Source organism: Vigna unguiculata, chromosome 2 (genome assembly GCF_004118075.2).
Source record: "Vigna unguiculata cultivar IT97K-499-35 chromosome 2, ASM411807v1, whole genome shotgun sequence".
In the NCBI taxonomy this organism is placed as follows: Eukaryota; Viridiplantae; Streptophyta; class Magnoliopsida; order Fabales; family Fabaceae; genus Vigna; species Vigna unguiculata.
This window is the reverse complement of record NC_040280.1, coordinates 9,404,712-9,432,134: the sequence shown is the minus strand read 5'-3', so window position 1 is coordinate 9,432,134 and position 27,423 is coordinate 9,404,712. Positions and strand designations below refer to the sequence as shown.

General features: G+C 31.2%; 2 protein-coding genes across 6 annotated transcripts; both read right to left on the bottom strand.

The window, feature by feature from the left end:
* Positions 1-1,320: 1,320 nt before the first annotated feature.
* On the bottom strand, positions 1,321-6,820 carry LOC114173733. Of its 5 annotated transcripts, XR_003602553.1 has the most exons (12): positions 6,371-6,820; positions 6,222-6,305; positions 5,948-6,118; positions 5,374-5,462; positions 4,729-4,817; positions 4,514-4,617; positions 4,323-4,425; positions 4,174-4,249; positions 3,964-4,069; positions 2,981-3,512; positions 2,669-2,776; positions 1,321-1,927 (listed from the first exon to the last, which is right to left on the bottom strand). XR_003602553.1 is itself a non-coding variant. In XM_028058302.1 (11 exons), the coding sequence occupies exons 1-11, from the start codon at positions 6,573-6,575 to the stop codon at positions 1,834-1,836; spliced, it is 1,653 nt and encodes a 550-aa protein (XP_027914103.1). In that variant the 5' UTR covers positions 6,576-6,819; the 3' UTR covers positions 1,321-1,833. The 5 variants fall into 5 exon arrangements, 4 of the variants coding, with proteins under 4 accessions (XP_027914103.1, XP_027914104.1, XP_027914105.1 ...); XM_028058302.1 differs by lacking the exon at positions 2,669-2,776 and having other exon boundaries at positions 6,371-6,819; XM_028058303.1 differs by lacking the exon at positions 2,669-2,776 and having other exon boundaries at positions 5,374-5,459; positions 6,371-6,819.
* A 16,446-nt stretch (positions 6,821-23,266) lies between these two features.
* Positions 23,267-27,113, bottom strand: LOC114171542 (probable transmembrane ascorbate ferrireductase 4). Its single transcript, XM_028056493.1, has 4 exons — positions 26,868-27,113; positions 26,732-26,783; positions 26,461-26,657; positions 23,267-23,736 (listed from the first exon to the last, which is right to left on the bottom strand). The coding sequence occupies exons 1-4, from the start codon at positions 27,018-27,020 to the stop codon at positions 23,413-23,415; spliced, it is 726 nt and encodes a 241-aa protein (XP_027912294.1). The 5' UTR covers positions 27,021-27,113; the 3' UTR covers positions 23,267-23,412.
* Positions 27,114-27,423: the final 310 nt, after the last annotated feature.

Genomic DNA, 27,423 nt, shown 5'->3' with positions numbered 1-27,423 from the left:
CAATTGATCAAATTATTCTTTCCCATAATTGAATTTTGCATATTTCTTAAATAAAATCATTCAATTCAAATAAACGATAAGTGCATTCAAAAGTCCACTAAATTATCTATCACTATAAAAGTTTCAAATTTTCTTTAACAGTACGATACACATATTAGATCGTTCACAGGACATATATACGTTCAAACATATAAATCAATTATCATCAAAATTCAACATATATACTATCATAAGAGCGTATAATATATTATTAAGACTAATTAGTTATTTTAATTAATGATTTTAGTTGAAATTTAGATAATCTATATTAAATAAAATTCTTATTAAAAAAGTGATTTAATCTCAAATACACTAAAAAAACTAAAATAAAATATTGTAAAAATGAATAGAAGTATCATCATCACATACAAATGCTCTGCATTATGCTGGATTTGCATTGCAGGGTCATTGAGTCATCTTTGTTTATGGATTGATTGTCATGGGATGGACGAGATTCAGCTACACGCATGGAAGAGACTAGGTTGAAATGATCATTATATTTTTTTGAGGATTCTGGAATGGTGTCTTCAACTCATCTCGTAAGACCCAGAGTTTGACCTCATGTCACTAAAGACTGAGTTTCAGATCGTCAATCACTTCTGCTACAATGCTGTCAACTGTGTGTACGTTTTCTTCGCTTTTCTGTTACACAGTGACATTGTTAGCCCGTGTATTTTCGTTAATTTTTTTATTTAACAGAAGTTATCAACAAAACCATAAACCAATGTAGCTAAGAATAACTTTACAAAAATATCAACATTAGACATCAAATATTCTTACTGAAAGTAAAACGTGAAGGTCAGTAAAAAGATTTTGTACTGAGGTATTAAGAACACAATGTTTTACATCAAATTGAGAGAAGTTCATTGAAGAGCAACGTCCAAACAAATGATGTAAAATATGGGAAATAGTATGCATTAAAAATCATGTAAAATGAGAAATTGAATGAATTGAAAGTAATTCATACTGTAAGGAACATGTTATCTTAGACTTCTATAACCACTCACAATGATAAAAATAACAATCCATTTTTAGTTGACTATTAATACTGAATAATAATCAAACTAGAAAAACACATATTAGACAAGATTTCAAACTGAATTGGTTTATTAATGATTTAAAATTAACTATCTGCAGATCTCATACAAGTCTAATTACTATGATATACTAAAAATTAGAATCTTGATTAGTATTGTTTCCTATGGCACAATCTCCGTATAAGATACACAAAAATTGAGTAAAACCAAGCACAGTCAAATTGATAGAAGTCTTCCAACAATATAAAACGTATAAAAGTTGTCATATATATCTCATTCTAATTTAAGGTTAACCATAGAACAGATCATGGTTTCGTCTATTTCATCACATTATTATGACAAAAACATAAATTGAAAGCACACTCAGTCCACTGGAATGGTATCTCCTATATAGATGACCGACATTATGGAGTTATTCCACTTAAAGCTTCAAAAACATAAAAATAGCTAGCTAATCAGGATCCACACAAAATTTTGAGTAGATAACAAGACTGGCTGTGATCCCCCTCCCTCCCAATCCGACTCATGAGAGGGATGGAAAATCTTTCAGGACCACGGGAATTAAAACAACTCACATCAACAATTTTCCTTTTTGAATGTGTACATAACACCGAAGAATGAAGCTCGTCATCAACCTTAACCCTTTCCTCTCTCACAAGAGACCATAATACCATACAGAGCATGGTAGCCTAAAGGATTTATGCTATTAGTGTATATGTAGATATGTTAATTTACATTTTGTAGGACGTGTCCCCAATCAAGCTTGGTCACCCCATTTCCATCTTCGCCCTACCTCCTCGAGAACAGCTGCCCGAGCTTGGCTTCTCCTTGCCTCGTCCTCCACCCAAGATCTGCAACATTTGAATTATTCATCAGACTCACCTCATTCCAAATACAATCAAGATTTTACTAGTTTGTAATTTTACTAGCAGGTTCACCAGGTGAAAGTAATTTTACTAGTTTGTGCGTCAAATCATTTATTTTCTAAACGCTGCAGGCCATGCTTCTAACACCAGAGGACCAACCAAGTACTACTAGATGACTAATTTTTTCCCAGAAAGATAACTAGTTCCCTTCAAAATCTTCGCCATTAGCAATACTCCAGAACCTTTTATGCTAGATAATGCATATAAATGGAACCAAAGACAAGAATTACTTAAGAGAAATACCCACCAGGAACATGATTGAACCAAAAGCAAACAATTGAGATGCGCAGGTAGAATTAAATAAAACTTCCAAAGAAATAATTAAACAGCACTTTTTGGCTCTCATAAGAACATGATGGAATTGACCCATGGGTAGCTAACCTACGCGGCACAATGCCATCTATGGTTACCGACTTAAAAAGAAAATCACGGGTCACTTAAGTGGAATTCCTAAGATATGATCAAGGCAGGGACGTATAGACGTCATACACAACCCCATAAATTGAATAAGTTTAGACCTAAATGTCCTCCTAAATCGTGACTGAGAACCATCAATAAATCTTAAAATATATGGTTCAAACAGAAACATAGTAAATTAAATTTTCAAATATTTAGCTTCAAATTACTGGGTTCCACATTGACTTTCACAAAAGAAAACATTCTAACCATTGAGCTACAAGGAACGCGTTTATCACACAGCAATGTGTTGACACCAAGTAACTTATTCCCAAACCTTCCCCCTCTTCAGGTTATAGAAGCCGCTAAAGTTTGAAGCTGTCATTTGGAAAGCCATAGATCACAATGGATACATGTGTTGACACTAAATCAAGTGATATCAAACAAATGGGTTAACATGCCGAATGTTTAACTCCCAAACCTGGTTTTAGAATCCTCCAAATTTTGAAATTGTCATTTGGAAAGTCATAAATAAAAATAGATACCTGTGTTTGACGCTTATAAGTCTAAGTCAGAAATTACCTAAGAATCTGAAGAGCTTCTTTTTCAGCTTCCAGAGTAGATTTGGTGTCAAGCAATTCTTCAAGCTTGAATTCTAAATCTTTGAGCAAATTTTGTACTACAAGCCTTTCATCCACATATATGACTCTCTCAGATGCAACTTTTTCTGATATCTCATCAACTTCTTTCTTCAAGCTAAGAAGCAACTGCTTCTGACAATCCATAGCTGACTTTTCTTTCAAATACTCAGTATATAACTTATCTTGATTGATCTCCTCTTCTTCCAAATTCTTTACTTCCATATGATAAAGCTTCTCTACATCTAAACCACGGTTTTTCTCATCATTAAGCTTCTCATCCCAAAACCTCTGCATGTTTCCTCGACTGAGCAACTCAGATCTGATTTCTTCTGCCTCAGCCTGCCTGGCAGAATGTTCGGCTTCTATTCTCAACAGTTCAGCCGATATTGCTGCCTTCATCCTACCACTTGTCAGAGCCACTGCCGCTTGTGCTATTGTGGAAGGCTTGTTTGGCTGAAATCGCTTGCTCTGTCCTGTTAACAATAAGTTCACAGCAGATTCCTCCTATGATCATTCTTCATCATGGCACTCTTAGAAACATGGTGATAATCTGAGACTTAAATAAAATATATAACAACTTTACTATTCATGCATTAATTTGGCCTACTGGTCAAGGTGCAAGCATAAAACAGGTAGCAGGTACTGAATATAGAGTCTGATTTTGTTTCTAATTTCATTATGCTTCTCAGCTTTTCTTCATCATTTAAACATAGAATAACCAACGTAACCTGTTTTAATTTGTTCCCCTACCCCATTACCTAAATTAATTAAATGAAATATTTCTCATTATCATATCTCAAACTATAGAAGTTTTACGTCCTTGAAAACAAGACATTGCAGTTAGAAACATGTAAAGAAACCCGATGTGATCAACAAAACAAAAATAAATGTCAAAGCATGGTGGAAAAGCCCGAGAGGTGATACCAAACACTGTTCTAAGTATACTCCTATCCCCTGCCAACATGTCCACATAAACTACTGGAGAAGTGACCTGCTTCACATCCATATAACCTGCTTTTTTAATTGATATCTGGACTGTAAAAAAGAAGGTATCAGTGCTACCACAAGGTGAAGTTTTAATCATTAACATTCATTCAAAACTATCCAAATACCAAACTTTTGAAAACAGCATACCTGGTCAGTTAGCCCAGTAAAAAGATCATACTCCAACTGAGCTCTCCAGTCTATTAGATCTTGTCGTGAGATGAATCTGCAGTGCACATATTCAATTCAGTAAAACAAAATTTGATTCTGCAGCATTGAAGGATAGAGGACAAATATACCTATCAGGAAAAAAGTGCATGTTTTCAAGACTGCCAGATCCACTATAATTGAAACTGTTGTTCCAAGATAATTTGCTGGGGATCACACCGGCTTCAGCTAAAACTTTTTTTTCTCAAATGGAAAAGCAAACATTCAAATTTCTGCACATAAGTGAAACATTATGGGTTGAAGTAAAGTTGCAACATTTTACCTTGTATGGATCTAAAGTCCTGGTCATCAACACCAATATCATCAAATGCAGTGACTACAGACCCAGAAAGTGATACTATAGGAGCAATCCTGTGTTTAGGATTCCTGGAAGACAGGGAAATCCGTTTCCAATGGAATGGAACCCAGGCAGAGCTACAAATTTTAGATTATTTCTGACTGCAAATTTGCATGCATGATGAATCAGGAACTACTAACCTTTCCAAGGATGAATTCAATTTAACTAGCCATCTAGCAAATTCTCTTCTGGTACACAGTTCATTGGCTTCCGCATCATCTTCAATTATCTAGACATGTCATAAAAAAAAACACAAATTCAAGCCTAATAAAACTCAACCAAAGCATAAAAAATAGCACATTGTTTCAGTGCCGCATTACACAACAGAACACACATGTTAGGCACCAAACAAGAATGAATTCCACAAAACCAGCAGAAATTAAGTACGCCAAAACATAATGTAACAGAGTAAATGTACAATTTCCAATTCCAAGAGGCAAAATAAATAAACTTTTATCATCATAATCATTTATCCACATTATCATTTCTCTGTTACTTGATCTAGGTTCTTGACAGCTTTATCTGTGGTTTATGCTGTTAGACAAACTTAAAATTAAAGCAAATGATGGAGCATTTTTTCCTAAGTGCTAAGTAGATTGAACTGAATAAGGTAGAGAGCTAACGTCATAAGTCAAATGTATCTAGGTTTCCCATTAACAGTGATCCAAGAAAAGGTGATATTGAAATTAAAGTTCTACAGACCATCAACAGTTTAACACCACATGGGCAGATACTACTGGTCTCTAATTCATTTTTGAAAACCTTGCTTGCTTCTGAAAACAAACCTTCAGTGACTTTAAGACTGACAATGCTTCTTCTTGGGTAGAATCCACAGAAACCGCGATCACAACTCGTTCAGGTTTTTCTACAGCTACTGATATGACAAGAAAAAAAAAAAAGGAAATGGTTATAGAAACATTCAGCTAATACACCAAATTAGTCCCTGAGTCTGCATGTACCATTCAGTTTTAGTCCTGAGATATCAATCGTTGTCAGTTATAGTCATTATGGTTGTAATGTCAAGGACCAAAATGATGTAACTAGTTTGGTAATTTCAGAAACTACAGTGACGTTTGTGTAATTTCAAAAACAAATCAATCCATGCCCATAAACTCCAACCTTAAAAACAAGATATCCCGATTTACACACAAAAAAAAAGTTTATCAAATTACCTACCGTTGATCATTTTAATCATTCCGTTTCTAATAGTTTGATAATTTCCATAATTAGTATGATACTTTCGTAATTTCAAAACCAAATCGGAGTTCATAATTTCAAAGACTAATTCGAATTCGGACCATAAATCACCAAAAATCCTAAACACTACGATTAAACACAAAATAGAAAACCAAACATTACCATATTTACCAGTTTCCGTAAGGGTATCAGACACGTCCTCCGTGCGGGCCTCGGACACCGTTGACTTGCTCCCACCAGAAACATCAAAGTCCGGGGTGTCGTTTAGACAACGCCGAGTCTCCACGTCACCGCACATCCCTTGCAACGGCCTCGCGAGTCGAAAATCAAAACCTAACCGCACATCACATTCGTAAAAAGGGGAACAGAAAAAAAAAAAACTGAGACGAAAAACGATACATCCCGAAGCCGAAGGTTAAACGAGAGCGCAAGCTACCTTTCCTGGAAACAGCAAAAACAGCGAGTAGAAGAGCGAGTGAAGTACCGACGCCCACAACTGCATAAGAAGGAAACACTGCAACTGCACGCAACACAAGTTCGCATCACATGAAACGTAGAAAGAGAACCTAACGTAACTTAACCTACCTTTGTTGTCGGTTTGAGCAGGGGCCTCCGGGAGGGCCCAACCGCGGAAGTCATCGGACTGGTCGGGGGACGGAGGGGCCCAAGAGAGGGAGGCGGCGAGGGGGCGGCGATGGAGGGAGGAGAGGGGGCGGAGGGAATGGGGAAGAGAAGGGATAGTGGTTGGAAGGAAGAGAACGAAGGAAGGGGAGGATGTTGCGAACCACATTTTGGTGGGAACGAAGAATTAGGGTTAGGGTGGGTGTTAACTGATGAGGGAGATGCGATCGAGGGGGAAGTTTGAAACGGTGCGTTTGGGTGAAGGGAAGAGTGAGAGTGGAAGAAGCAAGACGGGGCAACCAAAGAATGAACACGGTGGCGGAGGTAACCCACAACTGTGACACCGCCGCTAGCTAAACCCAATGGTCATGAACGACACTCTCACCTTTCAAAAATGTTAGGTAATATTTTTGTTGTCTCTTTTTTTATAAGAATAGTTTTTTTTTTTTTAAGGTTAAATTACTATCATGATCCGTTCAAGCAATATCAGTTTGGTCTTCAAATTTGTTCTTTGTCTCAATATGGTTTTCATTCTCTTAAAAATAATTTAATTTGGTTTTTACCGTTAATTTTGACCAAACGGTATTAAAGTCAACACCATGCCAATTTTTGATTTTTATGAATTTTTTTTATTTGTTACTAGTGTAAACACAAGCGTATGCATGTATGCATTTTTAAATATGTGTGATATTATATTAGTAGGTGATAATATTGTAATGTTATTAAGTTAATATATAAACTAAACTTATATTTATTAAAAATAAAGGAAAATAATCAGAAGATTTTATAAAAAACTTGTAAAAGTAACAGTCAATTTTTAAAATTTTAATAAATTATTATATTTAAAGGATAAACTTGATATTTTGAAATGTGGACACAAAAAGAGGAATCCCCTTTATATGTTGTTATAGATTTAATTTTTTAATTTTTTTTAATTTTTTTATACGTGTCATCCCATAGTTGTGTCACGTCTCAAAACGACTCAATTTGATCTTGTATTTGTTTTTAGTTTCAATTTAGTTCCAATTTTTGTAAAGAATGAAGTAATATTGTCCTGCCTTAAATTGACACTCAATTTAATTTTTTAATAAATCTTATGATGATATTCTTAATAAAATTGACTTTTTTATTAAATATTTGTAAAAATATTTTTAAACAAATTTTTTTTTTAGTTTTATTATTAAACAAAGTTAAACCCCAAACTTAATTTCAAAAATTAACAATTTTGTCATCATATATAAAGGCATCAAGTGTATCTTATTATACAAACTTAGTGGAGATTAAAAATCAAATAACTTGTCACTCATAAGTTTATAAACGAAATTTCAAGTTCAAAACAAAACCAAAGTCTAATGTTTTGTATAGAATTTAAAGTTAATTTAAAATATTTATAGAAATATTTAATAAAAACGTTAATTTTAGTAAGAATATCACCATAAGATTTATAAAAAAGTAAATTAAGTGTAATTTAAGGAGGGACAATATTACTTCCTTTTTACAAATTGAAACTAAATTGAAACTAAAAACAAATATAGGGACCAAAATTGAGTGTCATTTTGACACGTGGTACAACTGTGTCTCATAGTCTCTCTCTAAAATTTAAGACCAAATTTACTATTTATATACATGTTAACCCATGTTTTGTTATTCATGACTTATAGTCCCTCTCCGAAACTTTGACCTAATTTAGTCCCTAGTTGAAACGCATTTCAAACATTAAATAAATTTAACAAAATTAGGTTAAAATGACTAAATTCACATTGGTCTAAAGTTAGGGGACTAAGTTGGACCAAAGTTTAGAAGAGGGGCTTATTCCAATTTTCATTGAAAGTTAAGGAACAAAAAACATAATTAACCCTAAACATCAGTACTTGTTGATGCGAAAACAATAACAAATTATCATGAGACATAAATATTGTCTTACTCAATCTTGGAATCTCTTAAACGGGTACTCTTCGGTCTTGTTTGGTATGTCTTCATATCATGTTGCCGAATGGGACATTTTGGAGGTTAGTTGTAGAAAGGACTCCAACGATCAAGTCAGCAAGAGCTCTCAAAGTCAAATCTAAGTTTTTAGTATTAATGAATTGTGTAACTTTAATTGTTGGGATCCACCTGTATTTATAGAGCATTAATTATAATTTACCTTATTTATGGGTTGGGCCCTTATCTGGGTTCGTATAGGCCTTGTTTAAGGTCCAAGCTTCAGGTTTGGCAGATGGGTTTGGGTAGCTTAGCTGTTTTATTCCAAGCTACAGTAGGCGGCCTTTTTCTGGGTAAGTGGCCTTTTTCTGAGTAAGCGGCCTTTTCTGACTAGAGGGGTTACAATATTGATGCACTTTAGTCGCTAAGCATGTGTTATTTATACTTGATTTATGCTTGCAGCAATATTAGTTAATGACTAAGTTTGAGTATTATTTCATGCTGGTCTTGTTCGAGTTCCGTATAGTACATTAGTCCCACTTTGGCAGAGCTTTGTTATGCCAAAGGTTTTCTAAGCATGTTTGCAAGAAAAAAAATCCTCTTTTTTTTGGTATCTCCCTAGGGTATGGTTGTCCCCCAACCTCGAGGAGTGGAAACGACGCGAGGTTATGTTAGAGATGAAACAAAAGGTCAGAGGTTGTGTTAGGAGAAGTTGAAAAGTCACTATAATTAATGGTTTGATGGACGTTTTCACTTTTTTGTTATCGTGGTGTTTGGCGGGAAAACATTTGGGTTGAAATATGCTCTTATAAATAGGAGTTATGGCTAGAGGTGTGTGCTTACTTGTTCATTTGCGTGTTTGTAAAAAAACTGCATTGCTCTTGTTTAAAGTTGTCTGACAGATTCTCTTAGTGACGTCATCTTCTTATATTAAGGTATGTCTGATAGTGACTCTGCTTTGGGTATGGGTAGTAGGGGTAGCGAATCTGCAAGCGAGTCGAGTGGCTCTACATCTAGTGAAGGGGGTGGCTAAAAGTAGTTTGCTAGCGAGAGGTAGATATGGGTGGGTGGCTCGAGATGTGCGAACTCAATACTCCTTGTTTAAATGGTCCCAATTATTAGAGTCGTGGTTGATGTGTATCCGTGTACTTGAAAGGGGTGTTTCTTCATATATTATTTCTTTAGAACATGTTAGCGGCGTCGATAATCTAAAAGTTCTCACTTTTAATTGTGATTGTACTTTAGTTAAAAGTGAGAACGCCAACAAATTAATTGAGACTTTACATTGATTGATTTGCAAATCTACAACAATAATTAATTGAGCAATAATCTTTAGATAACTGATGATGGATCTATTTTGAAAAAACAATGTAATCAATCTATTTTCTTTATCATTGTTTTTTTTATCTTTTTATCTTTATCTTCTTATGTTATTTTTCCCAACTTTTTATTTCTTATTTTGTTTAACTAACTCCTTTTCTATAGTTTTTATAAGAACTAATTTGTTAGAAATCAATTATGTGTTCGTTGGGAGATGACTAAGGGTTGACTTTACCCATACTAATTTTTTGGCTACTTTCTTAACAATACTGAAGTTTTTATAGATAAATAGTATTAATTTGATCGCTTCATAACAGTGTTATCACTTGGAAAACTAACAACACTTTAGAAAATTTTACTGGACCTTCAAACCCTGCATTGATGGATTTCCATATTGCAAACCAATAGTGCAAGTGGATGGAACTTTCCTATAAGGAAGATATAGGGGCACCCTTCTAGTGGTTGTTGCACAAGATGGGAGAAACAACATTTTCCTTGTAAGACCCGGGGAAATAAAATAAATAAATAAAAGTTTATTTAATTAATGTGAGGGCAAGAATCACCAAGTTAATTAATGCAGAGAGAGACAAGGAATAGTACTAGTTCAAGTGGTGGAGAATACTTAGCTATTATGGGCAGACTTGGGTTTGAGACTTGTGTAGGCCATTAGTGTGTTAATTTAATTGTTTTATTGTTTTGCATGTATGCTTGATCACAGAGCAAGAGGATAAAAGCATAGATAAGTATAAATTACCAAGAAACATGAGTTGGCTTGTTGGTTGTGCATTGGCTTGGTAATTGGATGGTGGTATGTTCAAGCCTTGTTTATAGCAAAATCATAATATTTATTTTTTGCCTTGGTGACGATCTTAGGTAGGTGAAGAGCTGGAGGTAAGTTCTATGAACCTTGGACGCATACAAGGTGTTAATTGGACTTAATTAGACATTAATGACCAAATTAAATATTAATTAAATTCGTTTTTATTTTAATTAAAGTAGTTTTAAGACTGCAGAAGTGAAGAGAACATCATATTTTTGTGTGGTTCACAACAAGGTAGTTTAGAACCCTAAAGAGTTCAGTTAAGAGAGTGTTAGAAGGCTGGGAGAAGGTCTCAAGGGTGGAGATCAAAGTTGGGGCAAAGTAGAACGCTAGTGGAACAATTGTAACGAGAATTCTAGGTAAGGGGAGCTGTATTTTTGTGTTTATATTTGTTTGTATGTTGTCTCTTTGGTGGGTTTCATGGTGTAATTTTGTGTTTCTTGTGTTTGGTCATTCGTTGGACCATGGACAAGCGGGGTGGCAAACTTTGATGTGAACAAGTTCCTTATTTATGATACAATTGTGTTGGTAGCTTAGTTATTTAGGATGAAGTTTTGGAATTTGCTTTTAACGGTTCAGGGTGGAAGTTGGTTTCTCTATGAAATTCGTTAAGTACCGAAAGAAAAAAAGGTGTTTTATTATGTATGGGCTTGTTGATGCACAAGTGAATTTTAGAATGGTGGGTTTAATGATTATTGCATGTTTTTTTTCTTACGTAAAAAGCAACAAATGACACTTGATATGATTGAACTTTTGAAATGCTAATATTATATAAATGGAATAATGAAATTATAATTATATATAATATAATTTAGTGTTTTTTGGTAGTGTTAAAACAATTGCGGTTTTTGTGTTGGAAATTTGATGTGCGTGGTGTTTTATATATGACAGTGCAGAGTAATTTTTTTTTTTTATCTTATGCATCAATGTTTTAAGTGGATAAAGCTAGAATAGTTTTTATCTTTTCAAGTTGGAAATGGTTTATTTTATTTATGTAATTGTGGTTTTGTGATAGGCATAGTATATGATATATAAAGGTTAAAATCATTGGTGTTTGAGTTTGATATCTTGCTTTATTTTTTATTTTAGTATAAATTGATGTAGAACTTTTATGAAGTTAAATGGTTTGAAAACTTTAATGCCTAGAGCATGCATTTAGTGATTTGTAGTGTGAGTATTTTTTTAAAGGTTGTAGATATAAATGATTAGTATATTATATATAATATGGTAAAAGGTTTTGATTTCAATATTATTATTATGGAAATTATTTTGCGGGCATAAAGAAATATTTGATACACTATGGTGTTCATGGGATGAAGAGTTATTATTTTATGTGTATTAAAATTGGTGTGAAGTAGTGACAAAATATACATATACGTGATTTAAGTTTTCAGGAGTTTTGCATTTACCGTGAATTATTTTAGGGTGTAAGCAATTAGGACATTTTATTTAATTGAATAATATATTGGTTCATTAGTAGTTTTATCTTTTATAAAATTACTTTCGGTTGGGGCATTAATTTAATTCCTAAGGCATATAAAAATAATAATTAAAGGTTGATTAGCTTTATTGGTGAGTCAATGTATACTTATATAAATGGAACTTATGCAAATGTAATGTGTGGTTGTGTAATTGAATTATACGGTATTGATTGAGTATGTACGTGGTTATCAAAAATGAGGCATTGATGTGTGATTTGGTATTGCCATGATAATGTTGGATGCACTATGAGATGTTTTGGATTTCATGTGGGGTGACTGGGTTCTTAGAACTAGTTCTAAAATGTCAAAAAAAAAAAAAAATTCAGTAGTAGTGACGTTACTGGTATGACACCAGACGATTTGGGGTGAGCTGCTAGGCGATAAAGGAGAACTAAGGAAGTCACTAGACAGGCAGCGCCTGGCGGCAAGGAGGGTTCTACCAGGCCATAGCGGCCAAAGCAGAGGCCACTGGAAAGTGTGGCGTCTGGCGGCGTGTGGTGGCTACCAAGCGGTTTGGAGTGCAATTTCGCCTAGCAATGCGGGAATTGCGCCAGGCGATTTCATGTGCAAAGTTAGATTGCGATGGGGAATTCTACACAACGTATAATAGGATTTAAATTTTTCCCTCGCTTTGGGAAAGTATTTTTTTTAATAAATGAGGTCTGATATTTTTTTAATATTGTATTTTCTTTATAAAACTAGTAATATCCGGCTAGGATGTTACATTCCCCATTGCATTTGCTATAGTAGAGGGTGAAACGACAAAAGCTTGGTTTTTTTTCCTTAAAAACCTAAGGAGGCATGTTACGCCTCAACATAATTTATGCTTAATGTCTTACTGCCATAGCTCAATCAGTACAACATTCAACAAACCCACTAGTGGCTAAACTAAAGGAAATTGCGTGCATGTGTTTTGTATTCAACACATTGCATATAATTTTACAGTAAGATTGAAGAATACAACCCTGAAAAAGGACCTCATCAACATGGGTAAGTTCTTACATATAAATATTTGTTTTTTCCTATTTTTTGCTATTCATTATTCATCCTCATTATTACTAACTAATTTGTTTTTAAAATTATATTTGCAGCATATGCAATGTGAGCCACGTTGCAACTATTACTACAACATCATTAAGGAAGACAATCCAGAAGCAGCAACATTGGTTGACCAAATTTCAAGAGAGTAGTGGTGTCTTACACATGATCAAGGAAGAAGGTGGGATCACTTAACAACAAATATGGCTGAAACAATAAATTTTGTCATGAAAAAGACAAGGAATTTGTCAATCTCTTCCATAGTATTGGCCACGTACACCAGGTGCAACACCTACTTCACCAAAAGAGGCAAGCAAATAAATGCAATGGTGAATGTTGGTCATGTGTACTCTGAATATGTGACCAAGGTCCTACAAGATGTAGACTCCAAATCAAATACCCACAGGGTGGTTGAATTTGATAGAAATACAATAAGATTTAGAGTGGATGAGATGGTGAACCTGAGAGAAGTACGTCCTCCAAGAAAATTTGTGGTCATATTAGATGAAAGTTGGTGTGATTGTGGGAAGTTTCAAAAAATCCATCTACCTTGTTCTCATGTTATATTAGCTTGCAAACATGCACATCACGATTTTAGCATGTACATCAGTCCCCATTATAGGATGGATGTTTTCATGAAAGTATATGACAATTTGTTTGGTGAGTTAAGGCATGAAGAATATTGGTCACCATATCAAGGGCCACAGGTCTGACCTCATCCGACCACAAAAAGGAGCGAAAGGGTACAACCTAAATCAAATAAAATAAGGATTGAGATGGACATTAGAGAAGGACGACAATCACAAAAATGTTCGTACTATAAAACAGAAAGACACACAAGAAATCATTATTATAACAACCTTAGACTTAGAGGATCCACATCCAACTACTAAGTGTATCTTGTAGCTTTAATTGTATTCAATGAATTTAGCCTTCATTATATTCAATGATACATCTTTTATTATTACCTTTCATTGTATCCACCTAACATTTATTTATTTTACCTAAACCAAACAGAACAAAATATATTAAATTTAAATACTATAAAATAATATTAATATAATATACTACTGCTCTTTACTAAATTTCATAAGTTTTTAATTATTTTTGACAAATTTTGATGATTTCTTTTGTACTTCTTTCATAATTAAATTTTATTAAATATACTTATACTTTTTCTTTTTTACTTTGACATCTCCTTTTTGTTTGTATAATTTTTTCAATTGTATTGAATATACTTCTAAATTTTTCTTTTGAACTATTATTTAATAAATCTAGTGAATATTCGTTGTCTTCATTTTCAAAAAAAATTGTTTAAACATTTTTGAATCAATTAATTAAATCATTTTTAAATATCTATATATTCCATATCAAATAATAACATAATTTATTTATTTAAAAAATTTATTTCTAAATTATTCAATATTAATTTCTTTCATTAAATTAAACTAATTGATGCATTATAAATTACTACATCAGCCATCACTACGTTACATTCATTTTTTAAAACTTCTCTCATAATTTTCTACATACCTTCATATGTTGACTAATTAAAAAATATTTTTGCATACATTTTTTTTAAATTCATTATTAAAACTATTGATTCATTATACAATAGGATATTAACAATAAAAATTAAGTCAATAATTTTAAGTAATATATTATTTTAGAATCTATTATTTATTAGTATTTATGAAAACATAACTACTAACTATATATTTAAAGTTATAAATATTGATTAACTAATATATTAGTAATTATTATTAACAATTATTTTCTAAAAGTATTTTACTTCAAAATATTGATATCCATTTTTTGGAATTTATTTGTTTTCAAAAACCATTTCTACATTATAAATTACTACAACATAAATTATTACAATATAAAAAATCAAACTAAATTAATCAAATTAAATTTTTTACCATTTTAATATTCAATTTAAAAAATAAAAGAAAAATAAAATAAAATAAAAAACCAGTACGGAATTCAGTTTCTCAGGAACTGAATTTCAACTGGTAAAATGCTAAAAAAAAAGGTAGCAAAGGTCAGAATTCGGCTACTTGGAGACTGAATTCTGACCTAAAATTGAAAAGTGTGCTAGTTCTATAAATATTACGTACAATGTGCTATATTGGTATATTTTATGGAAAAGTGTGCCAAAAAGGAAAAAAACCCAACAAAATTTATCTATGCTACATCAAAATGGCAACGTAAAGAGAATGTATTAAAACAATGCACTTGACCACATTTGATAAAAAGGAAGAGAGAGAAAAACAAAAGATGCAAATGAGCCAAGTCAAACCCATGTACATACATCATACACATTCTCTAATCACTAAGCCAAATACTTTCTCATGATTTTATGTGCATTATAAATTTATAAACACTCAATTTCCATAAATCATAATTAAATAAAATAATTAAAATAAATTCAGCAATAACTTTAATATTAAATAACTACTTCATATATCATAATTAAATTAAAATAAATCAACAATTTTAATCAAGTCATTATTTTTTTCCATGTATTTCTCATTATTATAATTTTTCCCGTGTCTTACAAGTAAGATACATTTAACTTTTTTGGACAAAAAGTATGGATTATATGAGGTTGATGAGCTATGTAGGGGTGAAATATTGATTGTTTTTTAAAGTTATTGAAATAAAGCAACTTTGCCATACTCTTCAAGAGATATTTTGATGTTGATGTTTCTTGTGAGATTCTCTTAGTGGTCAAATGAGAGAACATTCTCTACAAACATAGTATAAACATGGCTTGGATGCTTTCATTCTCCTCCATATAGGAGCATTGCGAGCTCTTTCCAAGGAATGAAACAATGATCTAACACTTGCAAAACATGGATTGTATGCTTTCATTCTCCTCCATGCTAAACAATTTGTATTGGTGATTCGAGATACCAAGGTTATTCCTCTTGACTTCCTTATAATCTTCATATGTGATAGTTAACTTGTCCCATATCTTTTTTACACACTTAAATGAGTGAATATTTGTGCACTCATTTTGAAAAATGACAACAAGAGAGCATTGTGAGCTCTTGTATTTGTCTGATAATAATGCTTTTTGGTCTTGACTCCACTTATATTTAAGAATAAGCTCTTTCTTATCATATATTAGAATACATTTTTCATTATCAACAACATCTACCATGTCCATATGTCATGACTAAAAAATAAAAACATTATCAACTTCCAAGATTCAAACTTCACACCTTTAAACAAAGGTGGATTGTTTGTAGGTTTACGCCTTTCATTTTGCCAATAACTAACTCTTAGAGGTTGGTTTTAATAAAAGGACAACTTGAATAAAGTGTGAATAATTTTTTTCGTAGATTGTTAGATAATCTAATCATATCATGCATCATTATAGAAGACCAAAACAAGTATATATTGATTCATCCACAACCTTTGAATTACGTATGGTTATTCTTTAAGTCAAAAGTTAAGAGATTTCACTAATTAAAATTTGATTAACAAGTGAGTATACAAGTAACTTCTGGTATCATTATTACATAAACCACTACTTAATCTCCGTTTAAGATTATGAACTCAAGTATTTTAATTGTCACTTCTAACTACAATACAAAGAAAGGTTTATCACAGGAAAATAACTCTTAAAGAGAGGAAATGACAAGTGAGTCACTTCAAAAGAAAAAAATGTAAAAGTTTCTCGCACTCCCACATAAACTAATTGCACACTATCAACACCCAATTTTAATTAAATAAACTAGCATTAATTTGGAAAAGTTAAAAAACTTAAAATAGTAAAATTAATAAAAGAGAGATGAAAAAAATGGAAAGATATAATTTTTATCAAAATGTTTACTTTCGAGAAAAATGTGAAATTTAAAAAAAAAAATTCTTCTTTTAAATATTATTTTTAAAAAAAAATAGTTAATGTTTTTAAAACAAAATTGCGATTTTAGTTTTGTTATATTAATAAGACCAATTTGTTCTTACACAAAAAATGACTCATTCCATTGTAGACGGGTACAACATTCTAACCTAAAGATCAGACGAGATAAAAAAGGAGTGACATTAACATTGATGATAGTAAATTATAAAAGGAAAAATACAGAAGAGAATAGCAAGAGTTGTGAGATAAAGAATACAAAATAGAAGAGAGTTATTGAAAAATAACAGATAGTACTAGAGGTCTTTCTCACAAGACTATACTAGACCATTTAGTAAAGAAACTAATTAAGCAACACTTATATTTTGTATTGGTTCAACCTAAATTCTAGGTCTATGTCCAATTCCTCTAAAAAAGTTAGCTTTGTTGGCATAAATGACTTTGATGAATAAAAATTTGATAAAGATATTGCATAGAGACTTGATGAGGATATGAATGATTGATAAAGACATGATGAATACTTGATAAAGTGATGAAGATGTGAAAGATTGGTTGTGTTGATCAAGCTTGAACTATGCTTAATTTGACTGCATGTGAAGATCTTAAAGCTTGAAGATTGAAGCTTAACCTGAAGACTATTTGACATAAACTGTGTCTAGTGTCTATTTGCAGTCCTTTAGTTTGTTAACATGGTTTTTAATAGGTTAATTGACTTATTGTTATAGTTTTGCAAGTAACATATTTGATCAATTGAAATAGTATTCAATCAGTCGATTTAACTTAAGTCAAGTGAAATCAATAGATTGAACAAAAATTTCAACTTATTCAATATGTCAGCTGATTGTACGAAAAATTCAATCGATTGATTTCACTTAAACCAGACTATATATGTTGTGTTTTCGAGAGCAGAGCTAAGTTTTTGAGATTTTGAGGCCAAAATCTTGTCATTCTTCTCTAGAAAAACTCTCTCTTTGCAATACACAATTGCAACATGAAGTTTGAAGATCTTTGTTGTTCTTGAAGGAATTTTGGCTTGTGAGTAGCTTAAAGAACACATGTATGGTTGGCTAGGGAGAGCCACCATTTGGTTTGGATGTTCTTGTACCTCTAGTTGTTTGCCTGATGTGATTTCAGGTCTATAAGTGTGATTCTTGGAGGATAGTTGTCTAGAATTTTGTGAGTCAAAAATATTGTGTGGTTCTTTGTTCAAAAGTCTAATCTTGGTGTTTGATTTGTAAAACTTTTGAATATAGTGAAAACCAGGCTCAGGTTGTCTTGGTAAACTGGATGTAGCTTTGTGATTGAGTAAACCAGTATAAAAACAATTGTGCAATTCTCTTTCCCTCATCTCACTCACTTTGAATCACTTTAAAATCTAAAGAAAATCAAGTAATCCACTCTTTGTTGTGTTTTAATGTGTTCTTGTGTAATTTTAGGTTGTATAATAGTTAGAAATATTTATTGGAACAAGTCTTGTATGTAAAAGATTTGTGTTTGAGTTAAATCTATGAATTTTGTATTCTGCATAAATTCCTAGTATTTTAATTGACTGATTTGTCATTTTAATCGACTATTTCATAGCTCAAGAACAAATTAGTATGCTGTTTTATTTTTTGACCGACTGAAAGTGCACTGATCTGCAGCTTTTACATCCTAACGTTTGAGTCTATTTGATTCAATTGAAAAGAGTTTTAAGCTTTCAAAAAAGATTTGAATAGCCAATTCACCCTATGCCCCTTCTTGTCTTAAATCACCATTTTAAAACTAACATAATCTTGTAAGGATTTTGTAAAAATTTTGAAATAGTTGAAAGTCAAGCTAAGATTTCTTTAACAAACTGGATGTAACTCAGTTACAAGTGAACTAGTATAAAATATATGTGAACATTTGATTGATTTGTTTATTCTTAATTATTCCTTGATAAAATCTTCTACAAAATCACTTCAATCAATCTTTTGTGTAATTTTGGTGCTTTAATGTAAATTAGTGTTCAAACAATGCTTCTGCTATCAATTGGAATTAACTTGATTGGTAATTTGAAGTCATGCATTAATTGAGTTTTCTGTATAATTTTCAGTATTTCAACCTGTTGATCTTATTTCTCAATCTGTTGAATTATTTTGATCTATATGTGTGACTCTTTGTTAGTGATTTTAATATGTTGATTCTGTTTTTAATCGATTAAAATGCATGTTTTAGAAGTGATAGATTGCTAAAATCTTGGTCAATTAGATCAAAACTAAATATTTTTAAAAGTGTAAAACTGAACCTAATTATTAGAAATAGTCAATTCAACCCCTCTTCTTGGCTAAACGCTTCTCTTACATCTTACCAGCTTAAGAAGTTTCACTAATCAATTTATAAATTGTTACAAGTCAAGTATATAAACCACTCATAATTACAAAGTACACAAACCAATCTTGGTCAACCTTCTTAATCCTCCCAAAGATTAAGAACTTTCAAACAGAAAGGAAAGCAGACTAATAGAGAGTACATTTTAAGGTCATAAGGAATAATTTCATAGTGTGAAGAATTTAAAAAGTATTTCACAACCTACGAAGAACACAATCACTATAAGACTTAGAAAATGCTTGTAGTAGATGTGCGTTCTTCATCTTCAACTTGATATCTTTTTATAGTTTTCTTAAAGATGATCATTTTAGCTTGAATTAACTAGGTTTGGATTCTACAAGAATTTCATGTAAACTTCAAAGCATATCTTCATCTTTAATATCTTAGATGCTTGAAAAGGAAAGATATACTTTTATTTCTTTTAACTATTCTTTTTGTTATTTCTAATGAAGAAAAAGAATTCAAATAATATATGCAAATATCATAATTAATTACAGTTAAACATCCTCACACAAGTACATTTCTTTCCTGAAAGAGAAAATCACTAAAATGTTGCTTCATCAAACAAGTTTAAGTATATATCTTATGCCCGTTGACAAAAACTTCTTCATAACTTAGTTATATCTAGAAAGTATTTTATCATTATGGCTTTGTTAGAAACATATTAAGCAAACACAAGATCATATACATGAGGGCATTAGGCCATTTACTAATGTTATTGATCATCAATATAAACTTTGGAAGATCCAATGTACCTTTCAATTATCACAAAAAAAAAAACCATGTTAGAATGTTTAGATAATATAAAACATTTAACACTTAAAATGTTTGTTATCATCAAAATCACTGGATGGTCTACTTGTGTTAGGCCATTTGGTGGAGTTATAAGGATTAGACCATCTAGGGTCTTAATAACGAGTTTTCCCAATTCGATGCATTGCTTGTTTGCATTTTAGATATCAACTTTAGTTTCATTTTTGTCAAAAAATAAAAAGTGATCAAGTATTGATGCTAACATTCCTTTCTTTATGTTAAAGTATATGTTTCATTAAGACAAACTCCCTTGTGTCTATATAATTGTGTCTATATAAGGTAATAACAAGTGGTGATTTTATTATAGTCAATGACAAGATTTAAAGGGTTGGGGGATGTTGTGGCCCCTTAAACTTTTTTAGAATTCTATGTAATAATGATAATTAAATTAGGAGGAATTCCAATTTATTTTATAACACATGTGATAAGTGCTCACTTTACCTATTTGACACATGCAATTTAGTACTTATCTAGTTTGATTTCATTGAATATCTTAAGGATTTTACTCCCTTTTTTCTAGAATTGTATAAAAGCATTTGGAAATAATCATGTGTGGCAACTTAATGTAATTTTGATGAATTTCTACAATATTTGAAGAAACGAATAGCTTGAGCTGCAAAATCATAACTTAATCAATTGTAAGACAGTTTCAAGAGTATTTAAATTTTGCCTCCACAACTCAAGTATAGGATATGATGCTTAAGTCACACGAAGAAAACTTAATCATGAAGTAACCTCAAGCACCAAGTTTTGGAGATCAACCATGGAGGAAACCCACCATTGAAGAAAGCTTTGTGATCAAACGTTTGTACCAACACTCAAGCTTTAAGGAAATCCTCTAGGGAAGGAAAGCTTATAAGCTTGACCACCATGATTGGAGCTACAACTATCCCATATTTTTCTATAAATTAAGGGGCAGACCCCCCTGTATTTCATGCAGATTTCATTCAAAAACATATATAGGAACTTAGTGTAGTTTGAAATGGTGATTTAAGCCAAAAAGGGGGGTTGAATTGGTTGTTTAAATTTTTTTCGAAAGCATAAAATCCCTTTTATTGAATCAAATAGACTGGAGAATTAGAATGTATAAGTTGTAGAACAGTACACTTTCAATCGGTCAAAAAATAAAACAACAAACTAATTTTTTCTTGAGCTATGAAACAGTCGAATGACAAATCAGTCGGTTATTCCAAACAATATTTCTAACAGGTATACAATCTCAGATTACACAAGAACGCATTAAAGCACAACAAAAGTGGATTACTTGGTTTTCTTGAGTTTTTAGAGTGATTTAAAGTGAGTGAGATGAAGAAAAGAGAATTACACAGTTGTTTTTATACTGGTTCACTCAATCATAAAGCTACATCCAATTTACCAGGACAACTTAAGCCTAGTTTCCACTATATTCAAAAGGTTTACAAATCACACACCAAGATTACACTTTTGAACAAAGAAACTCACAAGATTTTTGACTCATGCAAAAATCAAGACTAACACCTTACAAGAATCACACTTACATACCTGAAATCACATCAGACAAACAACCAGAGGCACAAGAACAACCAAACCTAATGGTGGCTCTCCCTAGCCAACCATACATGTGTTCTTCAAGCTACTCACAAGCCAAAATGCCTCCAAGATCAACCAAGATCTTCAGTCAACACGTTGCAACTGTGTATTGCAGAGAGAGAAAGAGTTTTCCAATGATGAATGAAAAGATTTCACGCTCAAAACCTCATAATTGTACCTTTGCTCTCGAAAACACATCATATATAGTTTGGTTTAAGTGAAATCATTCAATTGAATTTTTCGTACAGTTAGATGATTTCACTTAACTTAAGTGAAATAAGTTGATTGAAAAATAATTCAACTAATTGAATACATTCACATCAGAAACTATACTGCAAGTCTTTCAACCTGTTAAATCTCATTTAACAAATTAAAAGAGACACACTAAGACTAACAAGACATCTAACCTATGTCATATAGCCTATCAATATGATATAACACCTAATCATTACATTTAACACATTATTTCCAAATTTAATACACTAGAAATATAATCCTCAAGTGGATCTCCATCAATCTTCATCAAACACATGTGATCTTCATGCAGTTGGCTTTATCAAATATTTGTTTCAAGCTTGCTTGTGCCAACAGGGTAGTCCAATATAAATTCTAACTTCAGAACAAATAAGGTTTTTATATTGTAAAATATATTACTCACAAAATCTCTTGGCTAAAACACTCACAAAATTATTGAGAATTCTTATACACTCTTCAACTTATATTATCCACTCTTAAAGAGAGTTTATCTATGCGAAAGTTGTTTTGCAAACAAGAGAGGTTATCTCTATGTGTAAAAGAAACTCAAACACAAAGGAAATGGTTCCTAAGGTGATTGGGTGTTCATCATTTGTAAAGCATTTACAAAGATAGTAAAAAAATCTCAAGTGAGTGACTTAGGATTGGATATAGGCAAATATTTGGCCAAATCAGTATAAAATGAGTTTGCACTTCTTCTTCCCTATCCTTTATATGTTTATTTTTTAAATTACTTATTAATAATCATTCTTCATACATTACTTTGTCCATCTTAAGAAGAAATTTAACTAAGTTGTTTCATATAGAAATTAAATAATAAAATTAGAAAGGTAGAAAAATTTGTTAACTTAATTCACCATCTCTTAAGTTAATTAAGGCCACATGTACAACTTTTCAAATCTTAGATTTGTTTAATAATTAACTTTTTTTAAATAATGATTTAAACAATTAATTATCATATAAAGTATATGATAGTTAAAAAGTTATAACAATAATGATATAAACAATTAATTATCACATAAAGTATATGATAGTTAAAAAGTTATGACAATATTTCTTGAAATAACTTTGTAGTATCTACGTAAAAACCCTAGTTAAGTCTTATTTAACAACTAGCGTTATGATATTTAATTTTGGTCATCGATACGATCAAAAGTTTCTTCTACTCGTTTTTACTAAACACAGTATGTGTTTGATTTTGTGTCAAATTGATGTAGAATTGATTTTTTAATGTAGAATCAGTATATGTTCGATTTTCAAAATCAATTAAAGGGTAAAAAATTCACGTTGAATGAGAAACAACTAATTCTTACTTCTGGGTTCAATTCTCCAACGGTGAATCAAACACGGTCTCAATGATTCAAAATTACTTTACAAAAACAAAATTTTTAGCACGTTACTGTCTTTCACATCTTCCATATTACCCAACAAATAATCGATTCAAAATATTGATAATTCTGAAGAAACAGTTCTGATATCCCATAAAACCTATCTATTTACAATTTTTTGTGTAAGAAACTTGGTTCCTGCAAGAGCTTTAAACATTGGTGTGTAATGCAGTTTATTAAGATGAGAAACTAGTGGTATCCGAGTACAAATGTTTGGTCTGAATGGTTTGATACTTAGGTGAAACAGCCGCCAAAATAACAAAGGCACTGAGGAGGGCAAGAACCAAACCTAAACCATTAACCATCATGGACTCAGTGCTGTGCTTGGACACATTTCTCATCGTTTGTAAGAATGTTACCTTCTCTAACAAACCAGTTTCTGCTGTTGCTATTGCCAATGCATAGGTGTATAGGCCAAGGAACACATGCCATGGTAACACTCTTATCCTTACCCTGCGCCCTTCTCCTCGGTGCCAAAAGTTCAAGAACCCAATCACCCACTGTGTGTGGACAACAAATAATAAAACATCTATTACAATAAAATATACATAGATATTATATATAACTAGTAATTTAATTTCTCAACTGAAATTTATACAATAATAATTCATGTAATTAAAAATCTTATATCAGTTAGAAATAAAACTAAATTATACTATATAAAAAAGACACAAACCTAATTTTATTGAGTCAGCTGTAAGATTCAATTAGATTTAAATTTATTATCTTAACATAGTATAATAGAGATTTAAATCTATTATACTATCAGTTGTACTGTATAAATTTAAAGGAGACTTACGGAGTTAGTTATGAAGAGTAGCAACTTTAATTCTAACTCGAAGGACTAATAACTTGTAACTTTTTTTTTTTGGTTATCAAAAGCCTATGAATCTAAAACTTCATCAAATGGTGAAGACAAATTTATCTATTAGTAATACCATTGTAAGTCATTCCTTGCATCAAATAAAGCACTGATATATATATATATATATATATATATATATATATATATATATATATATATATATATATATATATATATATATATATATATATATATATATATATATATATCATTTAAAAGATCCACATTTGACCTAAAACTCATTTAATTAAGACTTTTCATTAAAAAAAAATCAAGTAATATGTACTTCCATATTATTACCTTTCTATTTTATAAAAAGTATGAAAAGTGTATTATGTATCTTTAAAATATAAAAAAGTACTCAATACTTGTTTGACCAAGTAAATAGGAGTATAAGCCAAAAGAAATTGAAAATAAAATATTTAGAATTATTAGATGGTAATATAATTTTCCATGCATAACTATTACAAAAGTTAAACATGCGTGATTGATAGTTGTGTAACAAAATTTTATTGGAATGTTTTTAATTTAAATATTAAATGATTAAGCAAGATGTATGCGCCAATTTCCCATTAAAAAGCAATAAAAGCATTGAAAAAATTGTTTTGGATAAACCTTTTTAAAAACATTAAAAAAAATTCTTTGGATAAAGTTCTTATAAAAACACTTTTAGGAGAGAAAAACCAAAAAAAAAAATATAAATTAAATTTGACCTCGACCTAATTTAATTTTTAAAGGTTATTTTTTATTAACTTTTCAATTTTTTTTCAACTTATACAGATAAACTAAATTTTAGTTTGTAGAAACACTTATTTTACATTTATTTCTCTCTTTCGAAAGGGCTTATGCAGAATTTTCTTTCCAAAAGAATCCTAATCTTATGTATAATATTTTAATGCCGTGATTATGTAAATGAAGAAAAGTAGAAAGTGACATCTAAGTTGCCTACAAAAAGAGGAAAATTTAACATTTTCTTCCCCACTTTGCAGTAGTAAAGGTTTATGAGGAATTAGAAATGTAGAAAAGTGGCAACAGAAAAAGTATTTATCAATAGTTTTTTTTTTTTTTTTACTTTTTAGTTTTTTTTTTACTGTATTGAATTATCTCAATTATTTCTTTTAATGATTATTACTCTTTGTTAATGTTTAGAAGAATTATTTTTCCTATCAACATCACTATTATTATTTGATGATAACTGAAAAAGTCTATGGAAACAAAAAGAAAGCTAAAACTCAATCAATTTAAACTATTTTGGTTTAACAAAAACCGAAAAAATTAAACAATTTAAAATAGAAACAATTCAAACATATTTAAAATTATTGAAAATTGTCATATTCCTTATCCAACCAAGGCAAAAATTTAAAAGATTGGTTTTATTATTCTATTACAATAAACTGGCACAGAGGTGAAAAAAAAAATTGCCTAATCGTTACTACTACTTAGCACCATAAAGTCCAATCACTTGTTACCAAAACTCAACAAAAGAGAAGAAAGCCTACCTTGGAAATGTAAACAAATTGAAACTCATAATTGCTCGACAACGTTTTCCGACATATTCATAGGTGTATGTGCATGTGTTCTCTTCCCTAACATTATAATAATTCACTATCCTGTGTGCTTCAACGTTACCACCATCAAAGGAGCTATTATTTGCTAACTTTTAAATCATAATAAGATAGTAGATTCACGTGACAAAAAAAAATAGTGATTATTACTGTTGAAGTATGTATATTTAAATACAAATTATTTAACTTTTATAATGCATTACCTTACTAGAATATGCTAACGTACCCAAATATCAGAGTTTGATAAATTAAAGAGGTTTGAAGTTATTACTTTTTACAACAATTATAAAATTTCAATGGAGTTTCATTTTTAAATTTCACTAAGAACAAAGTGAAAAATAAGATACCATTTCATAAGTGACGACTTTTTTTTATTTATTTCCTGTGAAGTATCCTCCGATGAATTTATTTTACCCAAAAAGGAAAACGTAAAATGCAAAAGTATCTTCTTTGTTTTCACTAAAAACTTTTTAGAAACACAACCTCACATGCTTTGGAAAGAAAAATGAAAAAAAAAAAAATAGAAAGAAAGCACTCAAATTGAAACGCAACATCTCTTCCTCTCTTCTGAAAAGACTCAAAAGAGAGTAGGACCACAATGCCATTAATTTTCAACCACCACTTATGTTATCACCTGCTTAATGCCAAGGATAATAACATTTAAAAATTATCCAAAAAAAGTTAGAAAAAAAGATTGTAAAAAGCTTTAAACTAAAACAAGAATATGAAAGAAAATAGAGCAGTAAAATTTATATGTACGAAATGTTGAAAGAGGAAGTAGTAAATGCAAATACCTGGGCCGCAAAGAGGGAAACACAAACCAAACCCATCCATGAATGTAGGGTATAGAAATTTGCAACAATCCCATCTTTTCCCTGAAACCTTGTCCAAATGCCAAAGATCCCACAAGCCAAAGCCACCCCTTGAAGCCACAAATGCACCAATTTCTTGAACCCCCTTGATCCAGGTAACCACCTGTGAACCAAAATTGCTGCGCAACAAAACACACAAACTTAACACTCTAAAAAATTAAAAGAAATGAAAATAAATTAAGCAAAGGTGTACCTTCTCCACTTAGCAGAATGAAGCCAATGACCATGAGGAGAGGGTGAAGAACCTACAAAGAGAGAAAAAGGAAATTGAGTAGCATTTTTGGAAGTGTTGATGGAGGAAGAAAGAAGAGTTGTGTGTGTGTGTGTACTGCATAGAGAAGGTCTTGTTGGTCGAGTGAGGGAGTGAGGAAGCTAGATTTGAAGGCAAGGGCCCAGATGAGAACAAGCACTGCCACTGCAAGACCTGCAACTCTAGCCAAGAAGAGGAGAGGGAGGAGTGAGGGAGAATACACAGTGCCCATACCAACTCACAACACTCGCCCTTGCCGACACTACACCTTTTTCATTTTTAAAAACTACATTCGGGTGAACCGGGTATCACTACAACAACAGTTACAAAAGTATTTCTACTCAAAACAAATGTCTTCCTTCACTTGATTTAATCCTCTTTTTTTTTCTTTATTACGGTTTATTTTTAAGAGATTTAATTAAGTTTCATATACTTAAATAAATTTGATATTTTTAATGTATATTATTTTTATTATTTAAGATTTTAGTTAAATATATGTTATTAAATTTTATTATTTTAAATAACAATTATGTTAATAATGTGAAACTTTTCCGACGTGAGATGTGATATCCTTTTTAATAGAATAAATCTATTGAAATTTAAACATCACATAATTATAATATAAAATAGAGCAT

Bases quoted from the DNA above. Each gene is read 5' to 3' on its own strand.
- LOC114173733 (XM_028058302.1), bottom strand. From the start codon at position 6,575: ATGTGGTTCGCAACATCCTCCCCTTCCTTCGTTCTCTTCCTTCCAACC. The intron at 5,463-5,947 runs GTAATGTTTGGT...TTGTCATATCAG, and splicing joins TACGGAAACTGGTAAATATG to TAGCTGTAGAAAAACCTGAA. The intron at 3,513-3,963 runs GTATCACCTCTC...TATTGTTAACAG, and splicing joins TATACTTAGAACAGTGTTTG to GACAGAGCAAGCGATTTCAG.
- LOC114171542 (XM_028056493.1), bottom strand. From the start codon at position 27,020: ATGGGCACTGTGTATTCTCCCTCACTCCTCCCTCTCCTCTTCTTGGCT. The intron at 26,658-26,731 runs GTACACCTTTGC...TTTGTTGCGCAG, and splicing joins CATTCTGCTAAGTGGAGAAG to CAATTTTGGTTCACAGGTGG. The intron at 23,737-26,460 runs GTATTTGCATTT...GTCCACACACAG, and splicing joins TTTCCCTCTTTGCGGCCCAG to TGGGTGATTGGGTTCTTGAA.